Below are 21468 nucleotides of genomic sequence, written 5' to 3'. Positions count from 1 at the left end.
GAGAAAATGTTTATTAATCAAAATAAGTATATTATAATTAATATCCTGAAAATCTTAAGTCTGTTTATATTTTAACAGTTGATTTTCCAAACTCATGGAAAACATAACTTAAAATTTTAAATATTTAAGATAGTATTAAAATTGTATTTGAGGATACCTTTGATACCTTAAGGAAAGGTATCAAAGAAAAATCAAGCCCAAACTAAAAATTTTCCATGATAGTCTAAACACAATTTGTATACAAATAATAAAATGGGATAATATAGCCAAGTTAGAAACCGTCTTCTTTTCTCCTTCTCCTGTATAACTGATATTAATACAATCCCAATTCCCCTTCATGACAGAACATAAATATTACCCTTGCTGAGTTCTTTGACTTCCAAAGAGGGAAAAAGAAGATAGCGAACATTAACAGAGTATTCAGCCAGACGGGATCCATGATGAGGAACGCTATAAAAAATTATTCCTCTGGTATTGTTTATAACAGTACTCATTTCTGGCTTCTTAGAGGCTTCCAGCAGCATCTTTTTGACAAGAAGACCTAGCCATACAAAGAAAAACAATGCATAAGCTCTTTTTCTTCCCTCCATTATTCTAAAACAAAAGGAGGTGGGGAACAACACAAAAAGAGATGTTTTCTTTAAAGTTTAAATAATTCTCTAGAGTCCAACACACAGGGCCTTAAAATACTAGCACTTGGTAATACTGCTGACCTAGGATCCAGCGGACCCTTGAAGAGCATGGTTTCAACGGTATGGATGCACTTATACACATGATGGATTTCATACAGTACTATTAATGTATCTTACGATTTTCTTTACATTTTCTTTATTGTAAGAATACATACAGAATACATATACAAAACATATTAATTGAGGTCAGTAAAGCTTCTGGTCGACAGTAGGCTATTAGTAGCTAAGTTTTTGGGGAGTCAAAAGTTATAGGCAGATTTCTGACTGCACAGGGAAGTCAGTGTCCCTAATCCCCATGCTGTTTCAGGGTCAACTGTATATAATACAAGCCTACAAACAGGTAAGATTCTAGAAATCTAGAAATCTCTTCTAGAATCTAGAAATCTCACCCTAGACAGATCTTTTATCACAGAATACACTATCTCCTAGAAGGAGTACTAGGCATTGCTATGTTGGGTGTCCATCAATGAAGTAAATATGCAGCACCATGTGTCCCTATCCTGTCCCCAGTGGCCTACTAATGACCACAACATTAGGACAGTACTAATATTCAAAAAAGACAGAGCCCCATAAAGCTTATCCACCATGGAAAACAAAGTTTCTGTAGGAAAATGCACCTAGGAAGGCCCCATCTCTTCCATCTCCCCACCCTGGGCTTGAAGCTGATAATACAACACAGAGGTCACTTATATGGTTGGTAACCGTGGATCTCTGTGGACACAAAGGGCTACATCCACCTCTCTCTCAGCAAAGAGCCCCACCTCAGAGTTTGCAATCCCGAGCATTTCATCAGATAAACTAGGCCAGAGGCTGTAGCAAGGCCCTCTCCAAGGCGGATGGTAACATCTCTTGTGAGAATGGGCTGGGGAGTGGGCCGAGAGGAGCAGATGACACTTAGCAAGCACACACCAGGACCCAGAGAGCAGACATCTGCCATCACACCTCCCCCTCAGCAGGCTTGGGGCTGTGGGCTCTGCAATGCTTGGGGATGCAGGGAAGAAAGGAGAGCACAGGGACCAGCCAGGAATGCTGAGGGATATTCACCAGGCAGGCTTATATGAGCCACGGACTGCTTCTGATGTTCACTGATTATCGCTATATGAAAGCATTACGTTGCCAACCACATGTTCCTTTGATATGGTTTGTTACTAGTGGTCCCCTTGTAGAAAAACAATTAGGATGGAAGGAAAGTAGTCATTTAAAAACTCTTAGCTATAGCCAAAAACATTAATTTAGAGGGAAAAGGGGCCAGTATTAAGTGAAACAGGGAGCTGTGGTAACAGGTGAGCCCCACTAGCTGACAATAACCTCACAGTGCTGGCTTCACAAAAGTGAAACATACTTACCTCCCATGCTATGTGAAACCCAAATGACTGGCCTATCCCCAACACCAGCCGCTCTGAGCTTCCTTAGAAGTTCGTTGCTCCTGAATGCAATGGACTTTCTGAACAAAATGAAAACAGCAGGCATTATATGAGGCTATTGATTCTGCAACCCCCACCCCACAATTTTACTATCCAAGTTTTTAAGGCAAGAACTTTCATTGGGCCAATACTACATACTATATTTTGGGGTCAGGAATACCCCTACTCTGTTTGATTTCTACAATTGCTCATTCCCCGTTTCTAACTTAGTCACAGTGGCAAAACTGGGAATATCTAGGCTCAGAACAAGCCATTCACTTACTAAACAAGCAGGGTTTGAGCATCTATTACGCATCTGGCAATTTTTACAAGCTGGATCTCACACCGACTGCCCCGACCACTTAGGATGTGTGTTCTTGTCATGATGTGGCCTGAAAATAATGCTGTATTGTCTGCTGTGAGCTCACCTACATGGTAAGCTGCAATTCTACTTAGTTCTACTTGTACTTATGCTGCAAACATTAAGCTTTCATCATTTTGGTTTATTTAGAAATACCAGAAAGCTCTTAGAATCAGAAAATTCAAAGTAATTTTCAGGCTAAAAGGGAAAGTCAAAACGATCTACTCTGGTAGTTTCAAACTGTTTATCTATAAAATCCTTTCCTTGCAATAAAGGTTTGTCAGAGCTCCTCTTGGTGCAATGGGGAAGGACCCCAGAGCTCCTGCCCCCTGGCACCTATGCGGAGGCCGTTCAGAGACAACGCTCAGCTTAGTACCAGTGATTCCGACCAACGCTCTCAACCTGCAGACCAAGCTTCCCAGACGAGTTAGATGACCTGAGACCACACAGTGGGTCACAGGCAGAATCGGCTACCATCCAGGTCCCAGAGCCCAGAGGTCCAGTGCTCCTCTTCCTGTATACACAATCAGCATGTATGACATGCAAGTGACAGAGGCAGCCTACATTGCTCAGCATCTTTTCCTTTGCTTCCTGTAGCCAATACACTTGCGAACACAGAAGCAAAAAGCCTCACGTTTACTTCTGGGAGTAAAGGAGATTCTGCTGTAGAATCCGTGGTCCTTACTAATAGAATAATTATAAATGAACCACTTCAGGAACCCAACACTGACACTAGATGCAAGCCTTACACTAGTTCACTGTTTATATATTACTAACTCCTTCTAGAAGGAAGAGAAAAAAGGTTTTTCATAAAAAAATTCTGTCTGTGGCATCAAAAGATAAAGCTCCCCTCAATCCCTGAGGGTCGTGGACCCCGGCCCTTCCTCCCAGTCCACAGTGTCCCCTCTGTTACCTCTCCATAGGACACCTCGTTCTCCAGTCGCTAAGGCTGGTGTCATACTCCACAGATATAATTCGGAGAGCAGGACAGTCTCGTGCCAACCATGTCTACACAAAATGTAAGGTACAAAAGAACATACATGAATTTCCACTGCTCCCGTTGTTTGCTAGTGATTGACACCTGTAACTAAAGGCCACTGATATGGACAACTATAACACATTGCATTAGAAGAAAGTTAAAAGGTGACTAGAAAACCGGTTCTGGCATTTTATTTTTTTATGTCTCTGGTCACAAGGAGGCATCAATATTTTTAGCATAAAGCCAATGCGAGTTTCAAGAGAATATTCTCAGTTTTAATGTGTTATATAGCCAAAAGCAAGGAGTTTTTGGAGTCCAAATCAAATTGGCTTTTAGAAAGCATTTAATAGAAAGTTATGATCTCAGGACAGATGGCACCATCTGACGGCTGAAGATTCGAGCGGAGAACGCAGAGATGCTAACCACAGCCACGGTTCTGTCTGTGGACCCAGGACCGATAGCCCTCTCCATATGTCAGTGTTGCCAGAGACAAAGTGCAAACCATTCTTTCTGCACGATAGCCTCCGTGAAGGTGAAGAAGCTACGGTGGGACAAAGCCCTGGAAACTACAGGCATAGATAGCCATCTTCGCTGAGCTTTGGGTACATTGCGTGCAGTGCATTCATCCCAGAGTTAAGGCTCTTAAAAGAAATATCACCAAGGAAATCCAAAGTAGAATTATCTTATAATAGAAATACTTCGAATATCTCTTCAAAGTATTTCTATTTTTATAATTATTAAAATCACAGAACTAGCAATGTATTATTTGTTGTATTTTTAATAGGAGTGAACGAATATTGGTCCTTGCCAGTTTTTTACTCAATGAACGATTCTTTCAGAGTTCTAGCCCACACCCTAACCAGAAATGACACAACAGAAGGCAGGGTGACGAGCCCAGCTGTTCATGAACATACTACAAGTGTCTCTAATGGACAGAAAAACTGCATGGTAGAAAAATCCCAGGAAAAAGAGAAAAATAAGCAAATCAGAATGCGGGCTTCAATAGCCAGAGACACCACCGTGCGTCATGAAGAGGGTGGTCTACCAGAGGTAGCCCTTCCTTACCTTGGGCCAACACGTGGTATACCTGGCTTCATCCTCTAAAATCTTGTCAGTTAAAACCTGCTCGCTGTCCTGCTGGCGCCACGTTTTGAATGCTGCTCCCATAAGGCCATGAATAAAAAGGACATCTGCTTTAATGGGCTGACTGATGGGGGAGAGAGTTTTAAAAAGAAGGAGAATAAATGCATTACTGCTTTGGTAAGAGTCTACCTACTACTCTGTGGTTGGTGCTCAGCAAGTGTACATACAGGAAATAAAACGATGAAGGCAAGCTGTGTAAGCACAAGTGTGGCAGACATACATGGAGTGTGCTCACTGCTCTCTCTACAAGAATGGAGACACAGCTAGCCCTAGCCAGCTAGACCAACCAAAATCAACTGTAATGAGTTTAATAACCAATGAAGTGACATGTCATAGACTGCCCTCCAAAGAATTTCATGAGAATATTCCACAAATCAATAAAGTATTTAAGAAATTAAATAAGAATATGCTAGTGTAGTTTCAAATTGAGCATGCATGAAAGATTTTTATAAACTTACCAAGGAAATAAATGTTTATCAGAAATGAGATTTTAGGGTCCCCTGGGTGGCTCAGTCAGTTAAGGGTCTGACTCTTGATTTCGGCTCCGGTCATGATCTCAGGGTTGAGGGATTAAGCCCCGTGTAGGGCTCCATGCTCAGCAGGGAGTCTGCTTGAAATTCTCTGCCCCACCCCCACCCCACTCACTCACACTCTCAAATAAATAAATCTTAAAAAAAAAAAAATGAAGTTTTAAAGTAATTCATAGTCTTTTTTTTTTTTTTTTAAGATTTTATTTATTTATTTGACAGAGAAAGACACAGCGAGAGAGGGAACACAAACGGGGAGTGGGAGAGGGAGAAGCAGACTCCCCGCCGAGCAGGGAGCCCGATGCGGGACTCGATCCCGGGACTCCAGGATCATGACCTGAGCCGAAGGCAGTTGCTTAACCAACTGAGCCACCCAGGCGCCCAATTCATAGTCTTTAGATATGACTTTTTTTTTTTTTTTTTTTAAACATGAGAGCAGGGGCAGAGGGAGAGGGAGAGAGAGAATCTTTTTTTTTTTTTTTTTTTTTTTTTTAAGAACATAGTTTTTTTTCTTTTTTCTTTTTTTTTTAAAGATTTTATTTATTTGAGAGAGAGAGAATGAGAGACAGAGAGCATGAGAGGGAGGAGGGTCAGAGGGAGAAGCAGACTCCCTGCCGAGCGGGGAGCCCGATGTGGGACTCGATCCCGGGACTCCAGGATCATGACCTGAGCCGAAAGCAGTCGCTTAACGGACTGAGCCACCCAGGCACCCGAGAGAGAGAATCTTAAGCAGGCTCCGTGCCCAGCACAGAACCCGACACAGGGCTCAATCTCATGACCCTGAGATCATGACCTGAGCCGAAATCAAGAGTTGGACACTTAACCAGCTGAGCCACCCAGATGTTCTTAGATGTAACATTTTTAGAAACTGTAGACAGCATATGATTTGTAAGCTATTTATAGTACACACACAATTATGCAACACATATGAAATACATTTCCATATTATTTTGTTTATAAATTGGAATTAACCACAAAATCCATTTTTCAATTAAATGATTTTCCTATTTTCTGAGGTATTATTAAAGTACTGAGAAAAATCCAAGAAACATATAATTTTTTCATTGTGGTCCTTCTTATATTTATTATCTCAGCAATGATACAACTGGAAATGGTGACCAGAAATAATCTTAAGAAGGAGCATGAGTCAAATTTATTACAACTTACTCCTTCCAGTGAACGATTTTATACCTTGCATAAACTTTGTCCAGTCCTTCTGAGTTCCAGAACCAGGCTAATATAATATGGCTGCCTGCACAGGATGTCCTATCTCCTCCCATCCAAACCAACCTCTACAATCCAAATCAGCTATTAACTCAGATCTGCAGGAAACAAGTAGTGAAACGAACTATGCATTACGAAGTTTAGGGGGGGGCCATATTACAAGAGGTGCATGCGATCTTACTGAAGGTCAGCCCTCGGTATGAAATCACACTGGTTAGTTTAGCTAGTTCCGTACTTCCATGACAGCCCGCAATTCTTCTGAGGTTATTACAGACAAACGGTGTCAGTAAGTAAGGTTCTCGGGATTATTTATAAGGTATTTAACATCTGAACTATGCAGAAGTAAAGTGAACAGATCAGCCCCCTGGGCTTTACCCCACCCCACCCCCACCCCAGAGGAGACCAGGCGACCGTGTGCCCCCTCACCTTGTGCGGTACTGGGGCTGAAGCACATACACGCCATCCTGGTATTTTTCCTGCACAGTCTCTCGGTCTAGATTAGCCAGGGTTCTGGCGGCCTGTGAGGCCTCCATAATGCGGTGAGACTTCATCGCCTCTGCCAGTATGGAAACCCAACCTGGTGAAGAGAACAAACCCCTTCAATACCCACACTACTCCATCTGACCCTTGAGCGGTTTCTGACTGAAAATGGTGGGAGAAAGGCAGACTCCAGCATCCGTCTCACAAAAAGAAAGAATACTCCAACTGCATTCTGCACTAAGGTTCTCCACACCCCACAGCACATGAGGCCCCAAGCCAGGTACCCTGTATGGAGGTCTCAAAGAAGGTAGAAGGGGTTTAAGAGCCATTTCCTTTATTCAGAAAATCTAACAAAGGTTGCAATTACTAGGGATGTCATCAATAAGAATATGATATTCTGCTTTTAGCGAGAATTACTAAACTCAGTAAGTTTTCATACTAGTTATTTCGTCCTGATTGTCAGACATACTAGCAGCCTTTAATACACACAAGAAATGGTTTCTTAATAATGAGCTTGCTTAGAAGTAACAAGTACTGGCGAGGATGTGGGAAAAAAGGAACTGCTGGTGGGAATGTAAATTGGTGCAGCCACTGTTGAAAACAGTATGGAGGTTCCTCAAAAAATTAAAAATAGAATTACCATATGATCTAGTAATTCCTCTACTAGGAGAAAATGAAAGAAAGGAAACACTAATTCAAAAAGATATATGCACCCCTATGTTTACTGCAGCATTATTTACAATATGGAAGAGCAAGACAGGGAAACAACCTAATATCCATCCGCAGATGAATGGATAAGGATGTGGTACATATATGTAGTGGAATATTGCCCAACCTTAAAAAAGAATGGAATCTTGTCATTTGTAACAACATGGATGGATCTAGACAATATTAAAGTCTTAAAAAAAAAAAAGAAGGTGCCTGGGTGGCTCAGTTGGTTAAGCGTCTGCCTTTAGCTCAGGTCATGATCTCAGGGTCCTGGGATCAAGGTTGCTGCTGGCTCCCTGCTCAGTGGGGAGCCTGTTTCTCCCTCTGTCTGCCGCTCCCCCTGCTTGTGCTCTCTCTCTGCCAAATAAATAAATAAAATCTTAAAAAAAAATAAAGATGGTTTTAACTTTTTTTGCTGTACCTATGTTCTCTGAAGTATTTACCATGAGAATCTATTCCCATTTTATTTATATAACTTAAAATAACACAACATGGGCCTTGAGGGCAGAGATGTGGGCTCAAAATTTCTGTCCCCTACTTACTTACTGTGGAACCTCAGTTAAGTTACTTGGCTCCCTGGGCTGGAAGAAGGTTCTAATAAGTTAATCCATATAAAAACTGCCCTTACCAAGTCCAGCAGGCACTCAGTACAAAGCAGCTATCCCATGTCCTCCTCCCTTGCTCTGTGGCCAAAGTGTTGGAACATCAGTGTGATGACAATCCAAAAGAAGTCTCAGGCCCAATAATTCTTTAACAATATTCAAATTTGTAATATCAAAAAATGCCCCTTCCAAATGTGTTAAAGAAGCCTTTATAATAACAAATAAGAATGTTTTAAAATTCTACCTATAAAGATATATAGGTATATTACTGGTATACATACAAAAATATGCTTTATTTCTCTTTATTTATTTTTAAAGATTTTATTTATTTTTTGACAGAGAGAGAGACAGCAAGAGGGAACACAAGCAGGGGGAGTGGGAGAGGGAGAAGCAGGCTTCCCGCTGAGCAGGGAGCACTCTGCGGGGCTCAATCCCAGGACCCTGGGATCATGACCGGAGCCAAAGGCAGACGCTTAACGACTGAGCCACCCAGGGGCCCCTATGCTTTATTTTTAATGGAGTCCCAAGAAAGGAAACACAAGAGAAATCACGGCACAAGCCACTTCTATGGCTTTTTTTAGTTGACAAAGTATTTTCACAATGCCTGAGATGCTTCACCTTTTACAAAATATCAAATGCCTCTTGGAAAACGCGTCTTTAAGATTCAGTGTTTTTAAATTATGTAACATCTGAATACATGATAATTATAAAAACAATTTAAAAATAGCTTTTAATAATCAAAGTCCCACTTTACCACTCCCATCATTTCCCAATTCCACTTATATCCTCAAAAGTAACTAGAGTTAAAAGTTTGGTGGTGACCCTTCCAAACCTTTTTAAAAATTCAGTCCTATACCTATAACTTCTACATATACACTATAGCTCTATTTGCTTTTTTTTTTTTTTGCCTAAATAGAATCGTACTATTCCTGCTGTTCTGTGACTGAATCTAGTACTTCAGTATTATGTCTTGGAATGCTCTCCACATACATCAACTTTTCTTTTTAACTATAGCATTTAACATAATTTGAGTATACCATTGTTTATTTAACATTATTCCTACTGGCAGACATTTAGGTTGTTTCTATTTTTTCCATACTGCAAACACCAGTCCAATAAACATTTTTATACACAAATCTTTAGGAACACCCATGAGTATTGAGGTAGGAGAGAGTCCTAGTAGTATTATTACTAGGTCAAATGGTATATACATTCTTTTAATAAATACTACTAAGTGCCTATCAGAAAACTGAATCAATTTACATCCTCACCAACAATATATGAGAGGCGCAGTTTTAACACACCTTCAATCAGCAGTGGCTATTACCAGTATCTTTTTTTTTATTATTAAGATTTTATTTATTTATTTGAGACAGAGAGAATGAGAGAGACAGAGAGCACATGAGAAGGGGGAGGGTCAGAGGGAGAAGCAGGCTCCCCGCCGAGCAGGGAGCCCGATGCGGGACTCGATCCCAGGACTCCAGGATCATGACCTGAGCCAAAAGCAGTGGCCCAACCAACTGAGCCACCCAGGCGCCCACCAGTATCTTTTTAACTTTTGTAAATCTGAATGGTAAAAAGTTACAGACCTGATACTATTAAGATTTATATATATATACATATACACACACACACACCTATATATATAGGTAAAAATACAGGATGCCTAAAGGAAAAAATACAACAAGGTAAAGCAGCAGAATTCAAACTGAAATATTCAGAAATAATGGGAGCTGAGCAAAAAGAAGCATAGATAACTTTGAAAAGTTTAGATATAAAATCAAAAGCAGAAGAGAGGGTGAAAAAGCAGGGGGGTGTTGTGTCGCGCCGCGAATTTAGGTGGTTCTTCATACTGTCCCCTAATCTGTGTCGATCAAAGAGTTCTGTTGAGAAGGAGCCGCTGACTACGCAGATGAGAAAAGACTGGCAATCCCTGAGACCGTGAAAGGAGCCAGGTGTAGTTGGAGGGCTCATAAGAGATGTCCCTCTTCCTATCATCAAGAGCAGAAAAGGAGAAGACCAGTTTGGTTTTGGTAGCGGGAAACGGAAATTCCTTTCAGGGTCTCAGCTGTCTCACTGAAGTAGGAGACGTCACCTGCTGAGAGGGACGGAGTCTGGGGGAAGTCTGAGGATGTGGAGGAGGTTCAAGTCGTCATTGCTAGGAATGTTCAGGCAGACTGCCTGAGAAACAGGACTGCTGAACGAAATTGAAGGTGATGGCCAATCTGCTATGATTCTGTGCTCAGCCACAGAAGCCGCAGACAGGAGGTTTTCTGTAGCGTTGGGGTCTTGACCAAGGGTGTGCTCAGAGGATGGAAGAGAAAGGGAGTTCTGGGGCCCTGAAGAAAACGTCAATGAAATGATGGACCACGGAATATATATACACTGCGTCAGGAGGGGAGTGAGGATAAAGAGGACGATTGGACTGGGAGAAAATAAAGGGGTCAGCAGATAAATTCCTGGAGAGAATAAAACCAGTCACTGCGGGAGCAGATGCAAAAACAAGCTTGAATGAGAGGAGGATGTGCTCGGAGAGGTAAATTACTGATTTTGCAGGTGAAGTGGTTTCAGGCCATGACTAAATCCAGGTGTGGCATGGGAGCGTAGTACTAGACAATCAGGAGCAGAGAAGGAAGTCGATGGAGACAAGAAGGTCAAGGAACTGAGAGACCAAGGTGTTCAGTGGGCTGGTCCAGTAGATACTGAAATCACTGAGAGGATCAAAGACTTGGGATAAGAGCCAGGGTTCAGTTTGGGGAAGAGTGTTTTGTGGGTTTTTTAAATAAAATACTGATTTGATCAAGGCTCTATCCCATTAAAGAAACTGAAGATAAGTCAACAGAAATTATCCAAAGTAAAACACAGAGAAAGAAAAATATTTGAAGAGAAATGAAGACAGTCTCAACGACCTGTGGAACAGAATCAAGAGATCTAATATCCATGACTGAGGTCCCAAAAGGAGAAAAGAGCAAAAAGAAGACAAGAAAAAGTATTTTAAGATATACTGACTGGAAATTTTCCAAATTTGATCAAAAACATCAACCCATTGATCCAGTCAGCTCAGCAGACTGTGAGCAGCATAAATATAAAAAAGGAATCAAGCACTTCATAGTCAAACTGCTAAAAACCAAACATAAAAACCTTAAAAGAAGCCAGAGAAGACACGACAAGGTACATACAGGAGAACGAAAGTGGGAATAAGACACTTCTCATCAAATAGCGGGGGTTAGGAGAGAATGGAATGACAGTTTTAAAGTGCTGATAGAAAAAGTAACACACTGTCAACACAGAATTCTTTATCCATGGAAAATCTCCTTCCTGGGATAATCAAATAAAGGCAAAGGACAGACTTTCAGAAAATGAAACGTAAGAGAATTTATCCAGCAGGCCCAGGTCTTTAGCCTGAAGGGAAATGATATCAGATGTAAATGTAGATAAACAGAACAGAAGGAAGAACACTGGATATTATAAATGTGCAAATAAGACTTTTTTTCTTATAGTCTTTCAGTATCGCTTGACTGAATAACAACAATGTATCACAAAGTCTATAACATATGTGGGAATAAAATACATTATGACAATACCAAAGCACGGGGTGGAAAGTAAATTACGCTATTGTAAGAATCTCACACTATATATAAAGTGGCATAATAGTAATTCAAGATAGACTGTGATAAGTTAAGGATACCACCAATAAAAAAAAATACACAAATAATACTATATAAAAAGCCAAAAGAGGAGAAAGAACAGAATGTAAAAGATACTCAAGTAACCCAAAAAAGTCAGTAAAGGAGTAAAAAAGGAAACAATATTCATAATTACATTAGCAGTAAAGAGACAAAACACTCTGATTAAAAGGATCAAACTGGATTTAAAAAAAAAGATGCAACTATATGCTGTCTATAAAAGATGTACTTATTTTTAGAGTCACAGAAAAATGAAAGCAAAAGAAGGGGAAAAGATAAAAGATTGGTAATGCAAACAGCAAGCATAAGAAAAAGTGTGATCATTAGGGAAGTGAAAATCAAAACCACAATAAGCTATCACCTCACACCAGTCAGAATGGCTAGAATTAAAAAGACAAGAAATAACAAGTGTTAGGATGTGGAGAAAAGGGAGCCCTTGCACACTGTTGGTGGGAATGTAAACTGGTGCAGCCACTGTTGAAAACAGTATGGAGGTTCCTCAAAAAATTAAAAATAGAAATACCATACAATCCTGGAACTCCACTACTAGGGATTTATCCAAAGAAAATGAAAAAACTAATTCAAAAAGACATAAGCACCCCTATGATTATTGCAACACTATCTACAAGAGCCAAGATATGGAAACAACCTGGGTACGTCAGTGGGTAAATGGATAAGATGTGTATGTGTGTATGTTTGTAATAGACTATCAGTCAGCCATAAAAAAGAATGAGATCTTTCCATTTGTGATGACATGGATAGACCTAGACGGTATTATGTTAAGTGAAATAAGTCAAAGAAAAACACAAATACCATATGTTTCACTTATACATGAAATCTAAAAAACAAAACCAAAAACTCCCATAGAAACAGAGTCATACAGAGAACAAACTAGTGGTTGCCAGACAGGAGGGGAGTGGGGCGGGTAGGGGGCTAAGTGAAATAGGTGAAGGGGATTAAGAGGTACAAACGTCTAGGTATAAAATAAGTCACAGGGATGAAAAGTACAGCATTGGGAATATGGTCAATAATAATGTTGTGTGGTGACAGATAACTACACTTACGGTAAGCATCATATAGTGTACAGGATTATCAAATCACTATGTTGTACACCTGAAACTAACATGACATTGTATGTCAATTACACTTCAATAATAAAAATGTTTTTAAAAGAAAAAGAAAGCTAGTGTGGCTATTTTAATACCAGATCAAGTGGACCTAAAGAAAAGGAGTGACCCCAGTGGGAGAGACATCCTTTTTTAATAAAAAATGAATAATCTACCAGGAAGAGAAACCTGAAAGAACTAAAGGAAAAAACAGACAAATTCACAATCATAGTTGAAAAATTTCACACATCTCTCAGTAATTCATAGAACTAGACAAAAACGCAATGAAGACCTAGAGAAGATTTGAGCAATACTGTCAGCCAATGTGGTTTAATTGTTATATATTGAACACTTCACCTAACAACTACAGAGCACTCATTCTTTTTAAGTGCACACAGAACATTCACCATGACAGACCATACAACAGGCCATCAAGTACGTCTCAATAAATTCCCAAAGACTAAAATCTTATAGGTTATGTTCTCTGAACACATGATATATTAAATTAGAAATCAGAGACATATGATACCTAGAAAACAATATTTATAAACTACGCAGCACACTTTTAGGTAACCCATGAGACAAAGAAAAAATTCACAAGAAAATTAGAAAATATGTCAAACTAAATAATGATAAAAATACAATATATCCAAAATGTGAGGGATGCATCTAAAGCAGGTTAGAGGAAATTTACCACTTTAAATACAAAATTGTAGTGATTTGAAAACATGTCTTCAAATTCTTTGACACTATTCTCCATTAAGAGGTGATGAGTCTACACCCCTTCCAAATCTCTTCCCCTTGAATGTGAGCCAGGCTTAGTGACTAGCTTCTAATCAATAGATCATGGCAGAAATGAATTCCAATGCTTGATTATAAAAGGAAAAAAGCTTATACCTGGCCCTCTCTGGGGACGTTTGCCCTTTACACCTAGCCATCATGCTTAAAGGAAGCTCAAGCTGCATGCAGAGGCGCATGTAGAAAGGAGCCAATGTCCCCAGTCCCAGCTGAGAGCCAGTACCAGTTTGCAAGCCAGGTAAGCGAGCAATCTTCAAAGTGTATCCTTCACCCCACAGCTAAGATGCTCCAGTTAATGCTGCTTAGAGTGATGTAAGCCTTCACTATCAAATCTTGCCCAAGTTTCAGATTGATGAGGAAAATATATGACCACTATTTTAACCAATGAATTTTGTGTTTGATACACAGCAACAGGTAACTGAAACAAGAAAAGAGGTTAAAATCAGTGATTAAGTTTCTACCTTAAGAATCTAAAAAGTAGGAACAAATAAAACCCATAGTAAATAGTCCTTTATAGAAAAAGTTGGCTGATCCCTGAATGAGACTTCATTAAATTAAAAACTTCTACTGATCAAAACTCTCGTAAACAAAAATAAAAGCAGGGACACAAGAAAAAATGTGAATTCATAGTTTCTAATAATAAATAGCTCTAATAAAATGAGCACATATGTATGCATAGTTGTGTGTGTGTATCTGTATGTATCACCTTGCGTTTTCCACTGAAAGAGCCAAGAAGCAGACACTCCAGGACCAGTAAGGACACTAAGCACCCAGATCCTGGTCTCTACCAATCAATCTGCACTAAAATCTACCTGCATTTCTCCTCAGAGAGATGAGCCTGGAACATCTTGTTATTCCAGACAGTAAGGAATGCCTCCCAAAATGAGGTAGGCACATTGCAAGGACACATGGAGCCAGTCTATGGGGCTCCCACTAACCAAAACTGAGACAATCTGGCACCAAATGTGAAGTACAGTAATAAGTTATAAACCATTAAAAAACCAAGAATCTATGTACCCATACTGATGGGGGAGGGGGGGGGAGAGTCAAGAAGGAAAAAAGGAGGGAGACAGATGGAAGGAGAGAGAAGGGCAGGCTCTTGCTTACAAGAAAATGCCAAATGCTGAAAAGCACATGGGGAAGGCATGCTGCAGTTAGAAAACCATTATTTTGCAACCATCATGCTAAAGACTAGATGAGGCAAGAATGTTCAGTAGATGAGCAGGATATCTGCATGGTCTTAAGTATCTCCCCACCATCAGTTTATTAGTTGCAAGGCGGGAAAATCATGAATTACACTCCGAGTACACCTCTTGGTTAACCAAATCATATCAAAGATGATGTAAACAATTAGATGGTCATCATGGCAAAAACTGTTCTCCTGTGACTATCCACACACCGATTATCTTCAATGTGGATTATCCACATGTCTCAAGCGATTCCGTGCCCCTACTAAAATGACATGCTCTAAGGACCCATAAGTAACCCTAAGCAAAGTCTTAAGTCTATTAAAAAATTAATGTATCATGAGGGGTGGAGGTGGGAGAAGAACAAAGGACCAAATCCAAAATACTCAGCATATAAAGGTGTTACCTGAGCGAACTATAGTAGAATGAAGATGTTCATTCAAAGCCATATTTCCAATGATACGCATTATATTTCTCTGTATTGTAGGACAATCCTTGTGAAGTTGGTACAGCCTCTGAAGTAGTTGCAAGCCTCCGTTTGCTTCAATTTTATCACAATGTGTAGATATCTAGCACAACAAATCAATGAAAGCTCACTTTATGTTGCACAGATTCACTAACCAGGTGACAAAGTATGCGGATGGCACAGCCAGGGGGCTCCTGCTCAAGGATAGAGACCTACCTAAAACACTCATGTCAGCTTACTTAAATAAATAAGCAAACCCCTATCTATGTGAGGGGTGATTCAAAATCACTGAAAAAATGAAGGCATATCTCCCCAGGACTTCTGAAGTTTTTATTCTTATTCTGTTTAGCTCTTGGTGGGATGTATAACCTGATGATGTCATTATTATAGAATTGTTTCAATTTATAGGGATACTTTGGCTGGCTTGAAACTACCTTAAAAAGCTTTTCTCTGCTTGAGAAAGCTGCCACCTGGTAACAGGGGAAAAAAAACTCCATACAAGTGGCAGATTTTGCTTCTACATACAAGAACTCCCAGAGAGAAGCACCACTCACTTGTGGCCCTGCACACCACCCCACACAAGTCCACAGCTATGGGGCTCTCCTAAAACTCAGGAGTCAGAACAGTTTTTAAAGAGAAAGATCAAGTAGTGAAAATAAAAAATAAAAAGGGATGTGAATTTTTAATGGAGAAAAGAGATCAAAGAAAGCCGAAGGAAATATGTAATACTATTATAAGTCGTCACAAGGTGCCAAGGTCACTGGCACGGCCTTGGCCTCCTCGCATCACCAGTTGTACTCACTAACATGACACCATGTCACATATATGCAACAATTTCCATTCTCCAAATTTTTATTGAATTTTATCACATTTTAAGTGCATTTAAAAGTATGTCTTTTAGACATACCTCAGTGAGATATGTAATGACTTGAGAGGCTTCTGGAAAGGTATTCCACGCACTGTACTTTCCACTGAAGATGCATCTATTACTTCAGAAACTAGTCTGAAGTCGCAAAAACTCCAGCTCATATTCCCACGTGCCCTTTTGAACTACAATGCTAATACCTCTGTTTTGTACTCAATTCCTAACTCCACTGGTGGGAACTAGAGATGACCAAAGATGCTTCTGAGCCATGACTAATGGTTCCCAAAATTAAACTGGAGAGTTTAAGAGTTCTAGAATGGGGTTTCTCATGATGTGGGATGAACCACTTCCAGCAGCCTCACCAGGGATGCCTGTTAAAATGCAAATTTCTGGACATAACCCCACATCTACTAAATTAAAACTGCTAGAGGTGACCAGGAAATATGCACTTTTAAGCATGCTTCCTGAGTGATTTTTATGCATTCATATTTGAGCACCACAAAGTTTGTTGCTTTTTTCTTTTTAAAATCAAGAATGCACCAGGGGGCACCTGGCTCAGTTGGGCATCCAACTCTTGATTTGAGTTCAGGTCATGGTCTCAGGGTCCCGAGATCAAGCCCCATGTCGGGCTCTGCTCTCGGCATGGAGTCTTGCTTGAGATTCTCTCTCCCTCTCCATCTGCCCCTCCCCCTTCTCTCACTCTCTCTAAAAATAAATAAATAAAATCTTTAAAATATAAATAAGTAAATAAAATCAAACTATGATCACGACAGAAAAGTTCTCATAAATGCCAAAAAATTTAAAAACCACTAATACATGCTCTGGTTAAAATTCAAGAGTATGGTCATCCAAATATTTACTTTTTTTCTATATGCTGCATCTCTAGCAGATGTTTTACTGAAAATTAACTACCTGGTAATATTATTTGTAAAAATGATCTGAGAAAGGCAGGAGATAGCATAGTTCAAAGGTCAATGCTGTATTTAGACAATGGGTTGTTTTCCTTATGTATCATTAAGATTAAATACATTTTTAGAACTACTTGGCAAAAATGAAATACATGTATTGTAGCTAAATTATGATTATCAATTCTAATTAAATGGGGGGAAAAGCAGAAATTTTAAAACGAGCAAAAAGCTTTTTTTTCTTCCTCAAAAAATGAGGATTACTTCCCTTGATTGAGCCAACATGTACAATTTTTTCACTGTGATCATAAAAACTAAACCACATTTTTAAAATGTAAGTTACCTCAGAATGTTTTACCAAAGCTTCTAAACAGAACATTTCCACTGTAGCTGAAGGAACTTCTCCAAAACTTTCAGCATAAGGAAGTCCATTTCCTCCAAAACACCATAAGCCACCCTGAAAGATAATTAAGATGTTTACTAAAAAGAATGACTCATATTTTTGTTTGACCAAAAAAAAAAAATCCCTGAGCTATACACGACATATTTTGGAAGCTGAAAGGGAACTAGTTATGCAAATTGTTGCTTACTATAACAGAAAACATAAGGAATCATTTCTAGAAGAGGCAATCTTTATGTCTTTCTTCTTTCCTCTGTGTCCTCTTCTCTCAAAGTATGAAGACTAACACACAATTCTTTAACAAGAAAAGCCCAGGTTGACCATAATGTTCTACTGTCAGATGATGTTAGAGTCTACCTGAAGTCTATTAATCAAAATAATAGAGAGAAAAGGCATTACTGGAAAAATTTAAAATGAAGATAACCGATAAGAATGATCAGAGAGCTTTTAATTCTTCATAAACTGAAATTCAAGTTCATATGGAAGAATAAGCAGAAGAGCTAGGAAAACCATGAGACAGAACAGGAGTGTATACTAGCCCTCGTAGATAGTGAAATAGAAGAATAAACAGGGAACATGTGGTGATGAGCACCAGGTGTAATACACAACTAATGAATCGTTGAACACTACATTAAAACTAATGATGTATTCTATGTTGGCCACCGGAACATAATAAAAAAAAATTAAAGAAAAAAATAAACTGGGAAAAGAAAATTTCAGCTCTTACCATAGATGAAACGCTAACGTCACTAGTATACAATTCCCTTCAAATCAGTGACAAAAACAGCGACGATGCTACAGAAAAATGAGCAACAGTCATCAACAGGAAGTTCCTAGGAAGGGGAATCTACGACACGATGCCCAACGCTGCTCTTATGAGAAGCATGCACGGTGACACTGCATGACAAAGAACAGTTTCATCTATGGGGGGGGGGAAGCAGGCACTCCTATCACCCTGCTGCTTCTGTGGAGGACAACTCAGGTCAGCTGTGTCTAAACTGCAAGCACCTGTGCCCTACAGAGACCCACGAGGGCAAAGTGACGCAAGTATAGATTCCTTCACGGCAGCAATGTTTGTAAGCGCGCAAGACTGAACTACCTACCGCCACCAACAGGAGGCTGGTTAAATCATGATAGGTCTACTGTACAATGGAATGCTATATGAACATGAAAATTTCTGAGTCTCCTCATATACTGATATATACCAATCTCCAAGATAAACTCTCAAGTGAGAAAAAGGGGCAGAACAGTGTATCATAAGCTACAATCTGTGTATGAGTATGTATAACTACATGAGGGCATGTGTCTGCTGGGGTGGGGGAGATGGAAGGGATGGAAGGAAGACTCATTACTAGTCCTCCTCTGAAGCGCTTTGTATTGGAACAAGGGGCCATAACTGTGCCTACAGGCCACCTGCTGGTAAAAGAGCTCAACTACAAGGTAATGTTTTTCAAAAATGTGTATAGAAAGCCCAGTGTGAAATATATTCCATAAATTTCCACATTTTGAGCTAATGTATAGGGCCCATGGTTCAGGAAACCTAGTAAACAAAATGTTTGGCCATTCTATAATTCTTACTCATGCCCTCCTCTCTGATGTAACATTCTGTTTTTCCAAGTTTAAACATGCTTGAATCTCAACCATTGATACTCTTGAAATCGAGGGCTGGGGAGGGACTAACTCATTAAGCGTCACTCTCTCCTCTAGCAGACATGAGGGCAAACAGTGAACTGAAGGGTGGGGAACTTAAAGATCTACCACCACAACCTGCCTCCCCCAAATCCCTCTCCCTACCTCACACCCTCAAATCATCTGACCTCTTTCTAAGCTAAATGCTTCAAGGAAAGAAAAAGGAGGAGAAAAAATGACCCAGGATTCTGCGTTTTTCTTGATCATTTTATAAGTGGGATATAAGAATACAGTTCCAATTCCAACCTCATCAGCAAAGCTTTGAAGTTATTTATGAACTGGCAGATTGTGTGGTAGTAAAAAGCACAAGCAAAAAGGAATGAATAAAAGGTGCAAACTCATGGTGTGGTCATATGGATTATATTCTTTTTTTTTTTTTTAAAGATTTCATTTATTTATTTGAGAGAGAGTGAGCAAGCACAAGCAGGGGAAGCAGAGGCAGAGGGAGATGGAGAAGCAGGCTCCCCAATGAGCAAGGAGTCCAATGCAGGGCTTGATCCCAGGACTTGGGGATCATGACCTGAGCCAAAGGCAGATGCTTAACCAACTGAGCCACCCAGGCACCCCTGTATTCTAACTCTTAACACGAAAATAAATACACATAGGTTACTGCTGCTTTATCACTGGATTAAGATAGAGCAAGATTACATAAATTTGTAAAAATTTAAGAAATGCCACACATCGGGGCGCCTGGGTGGCTCAGTCATTAAGCATCTGCCTTCAGCTCAGGTCATGATCCTGGAGTCTTGGGATCGAGCCCCGCATCGGGCTTCCTGCTCCGCGGGAAGCCTGCTTCTCCCTCTCCCACTCCCCTTGCTTGTGTTCCATCTCTCGCTCTTGCTGTCAAATAAAGAAAATCTTTAAAAAAAAAAAAGAAATGCCACACATCAAATTCCATAATTGCAACTAAAAAACAATTTCTTAAGGATCAAAGAAATGCAGAGGAAAAGAAAGAGTGACAATGTTAAAAACAGTAATAAGGGTAAGGTATAAAAATTAGAAGGCAATAATAAAGCATAAGAGGAAAGGTCAACTAATAAAGTTAAATAATAAATAAATAAATGGTGTTCATTCTAAAATAGGAACTGCTGAGCCAGGGTCATCCTTAAGCGCCTGGGGTAGATAGAATTCAGGGTAGGGAGGGGATATGCTTGGGTGGGAAAACGTTATGTCTTTATTCCTGACATCTCACAGAAATTCTGCATTGCATTCAATTATAAACACAGACAATAAACCATAGTAACTGTAGTAATCTGTGTGACTCTGTCAGCAATAGAGAACACAGATAATTTCCTATCACATCTCATTTGCTGCAGCTTTCTGAAAATAACACTAGGATCTTCATTCCTTTGAATGCCAACTGCACATCCTCATACTGGTGACCCAGAATTGACATTGCCATCTAGTGTCCACCTACCAGCAGTTACTTGAGACCCATACACGGACAGACTAGTCCTCAGTTTAATATTCTTATTCAGCCCAGCAACAACAGCATTCACAGTGATGTGTTAAAGAAGCAAAATTTACACATTGAATTGAACCACACAAAATTGCAATTTTCCCCAACTCTGTCGCTGGAAGGATCTAAAAGCAACCCCAGTAGCAACAAGCAAGCTTACACCCAAAAGGTGGTTTCTAACAACCACTGGTTGTTCCTTCCTTAGAAGGAACCAGGGCTTCTTGAAGATTCAGCTGACTCCAGAGCTGGAGCAGAGAAAGTTTAAGATGGAGCCTGGAATGTTTTCTAATGTCAGAAAATAAGAAGTACTCAAAAAATAATGGAGACAATTCCAAAATGCATGGGAGGTAACCTGAAGGGGTTTCCACACCAATTCTGAGACACTTTGAGCATCAATATGAGTAATAGTAGTACTGGGTTATAATCCAGTGAGTAAAATAATCCATGAGCCCCTGGATCCATGGATCAGGAAGGAAGGAAGGAGGAAGGAAAGCTTTTCCTTACAGTAGACAGAAGTAAAGAGGGATGGTTAGAGTTGGGCAGGGGGGAGATCACTATTTTGCAACCATCCAAGAATAACCATTATTGGGCACGATTCATTGAGAGGATACTGAAACCAACGGCTGAAAGTTTGAAGAGGAACAGGATAGACTAATAGTCTCAAACATCCCCTCTCCCCTCAGATCCTATATTCATTATAAACAAAATATATATTAACATTAAAGCAGAGAAACCTGGCAAGTTAACATCAGCAACAAGGGGACCAACTGGCATCATGTGCTTCTGGA

General features: G+C 39.9%; 1 protein-coding gene across 1 annotated transcript in view; it reads right to left on the bottom strand.

Moving 5' to 3' along the window:
* SERAC1 (serine active site containing 1) overlaps positions 1 to 21468 on the bottom strand; it is a 57820-nt gene that overhangs the window by 3377 nt on the left and 32975 nt on the right. The window contains exons 10-16 of the mRNA XM_021693106.2: positions 17476 to 17589; positions 15303 to 15465; positions 6756 to 6906; positions 4501 to 4642; positions 3370 to 3464; positions 2039 to 2136; positions 359 to 541 (exon numbers count right to left, since the gene is read on the bottom strand). Of these exons, the coding sequence (XP_021548781.1) occupies positions 359 to 541; positions 2039 to 2136; positions 3370 to 3464; positions 4501 to 4642; positions 6756 to 6906; positions 15303 to 15465; positions 17476 to 17589 (946 nt within the window). The remainder of the gene's footprint in view (positions 1 to 358; positions 542 to 2038; positions 2137 to 3369; positions 3465 to 4500; positions 4643 to 6755; positions 6907 to 15302; positions 15466 to 17475; positions 17590 to 21468) is intronic.

This window comes from Neomonachus schauinslandi, chromosome 8 (genome assembly GCF_002201575.2).
Source record: "Neomonachus schauinslandi chromosome 8, ASM220157v2, whole genome shotgun sequence".
In the NCBI taxonomy this organism is placed as follows: domain Eukaryota; kingdom Metazoa; phylum Chordata; class Mammalia; order Carnivora; family Phocidae; genus Neomonachus; species Neomonachus schauinslandi.
This window is presented reverse-complemented; position numbering and strand designations above follow the sequence as displayed.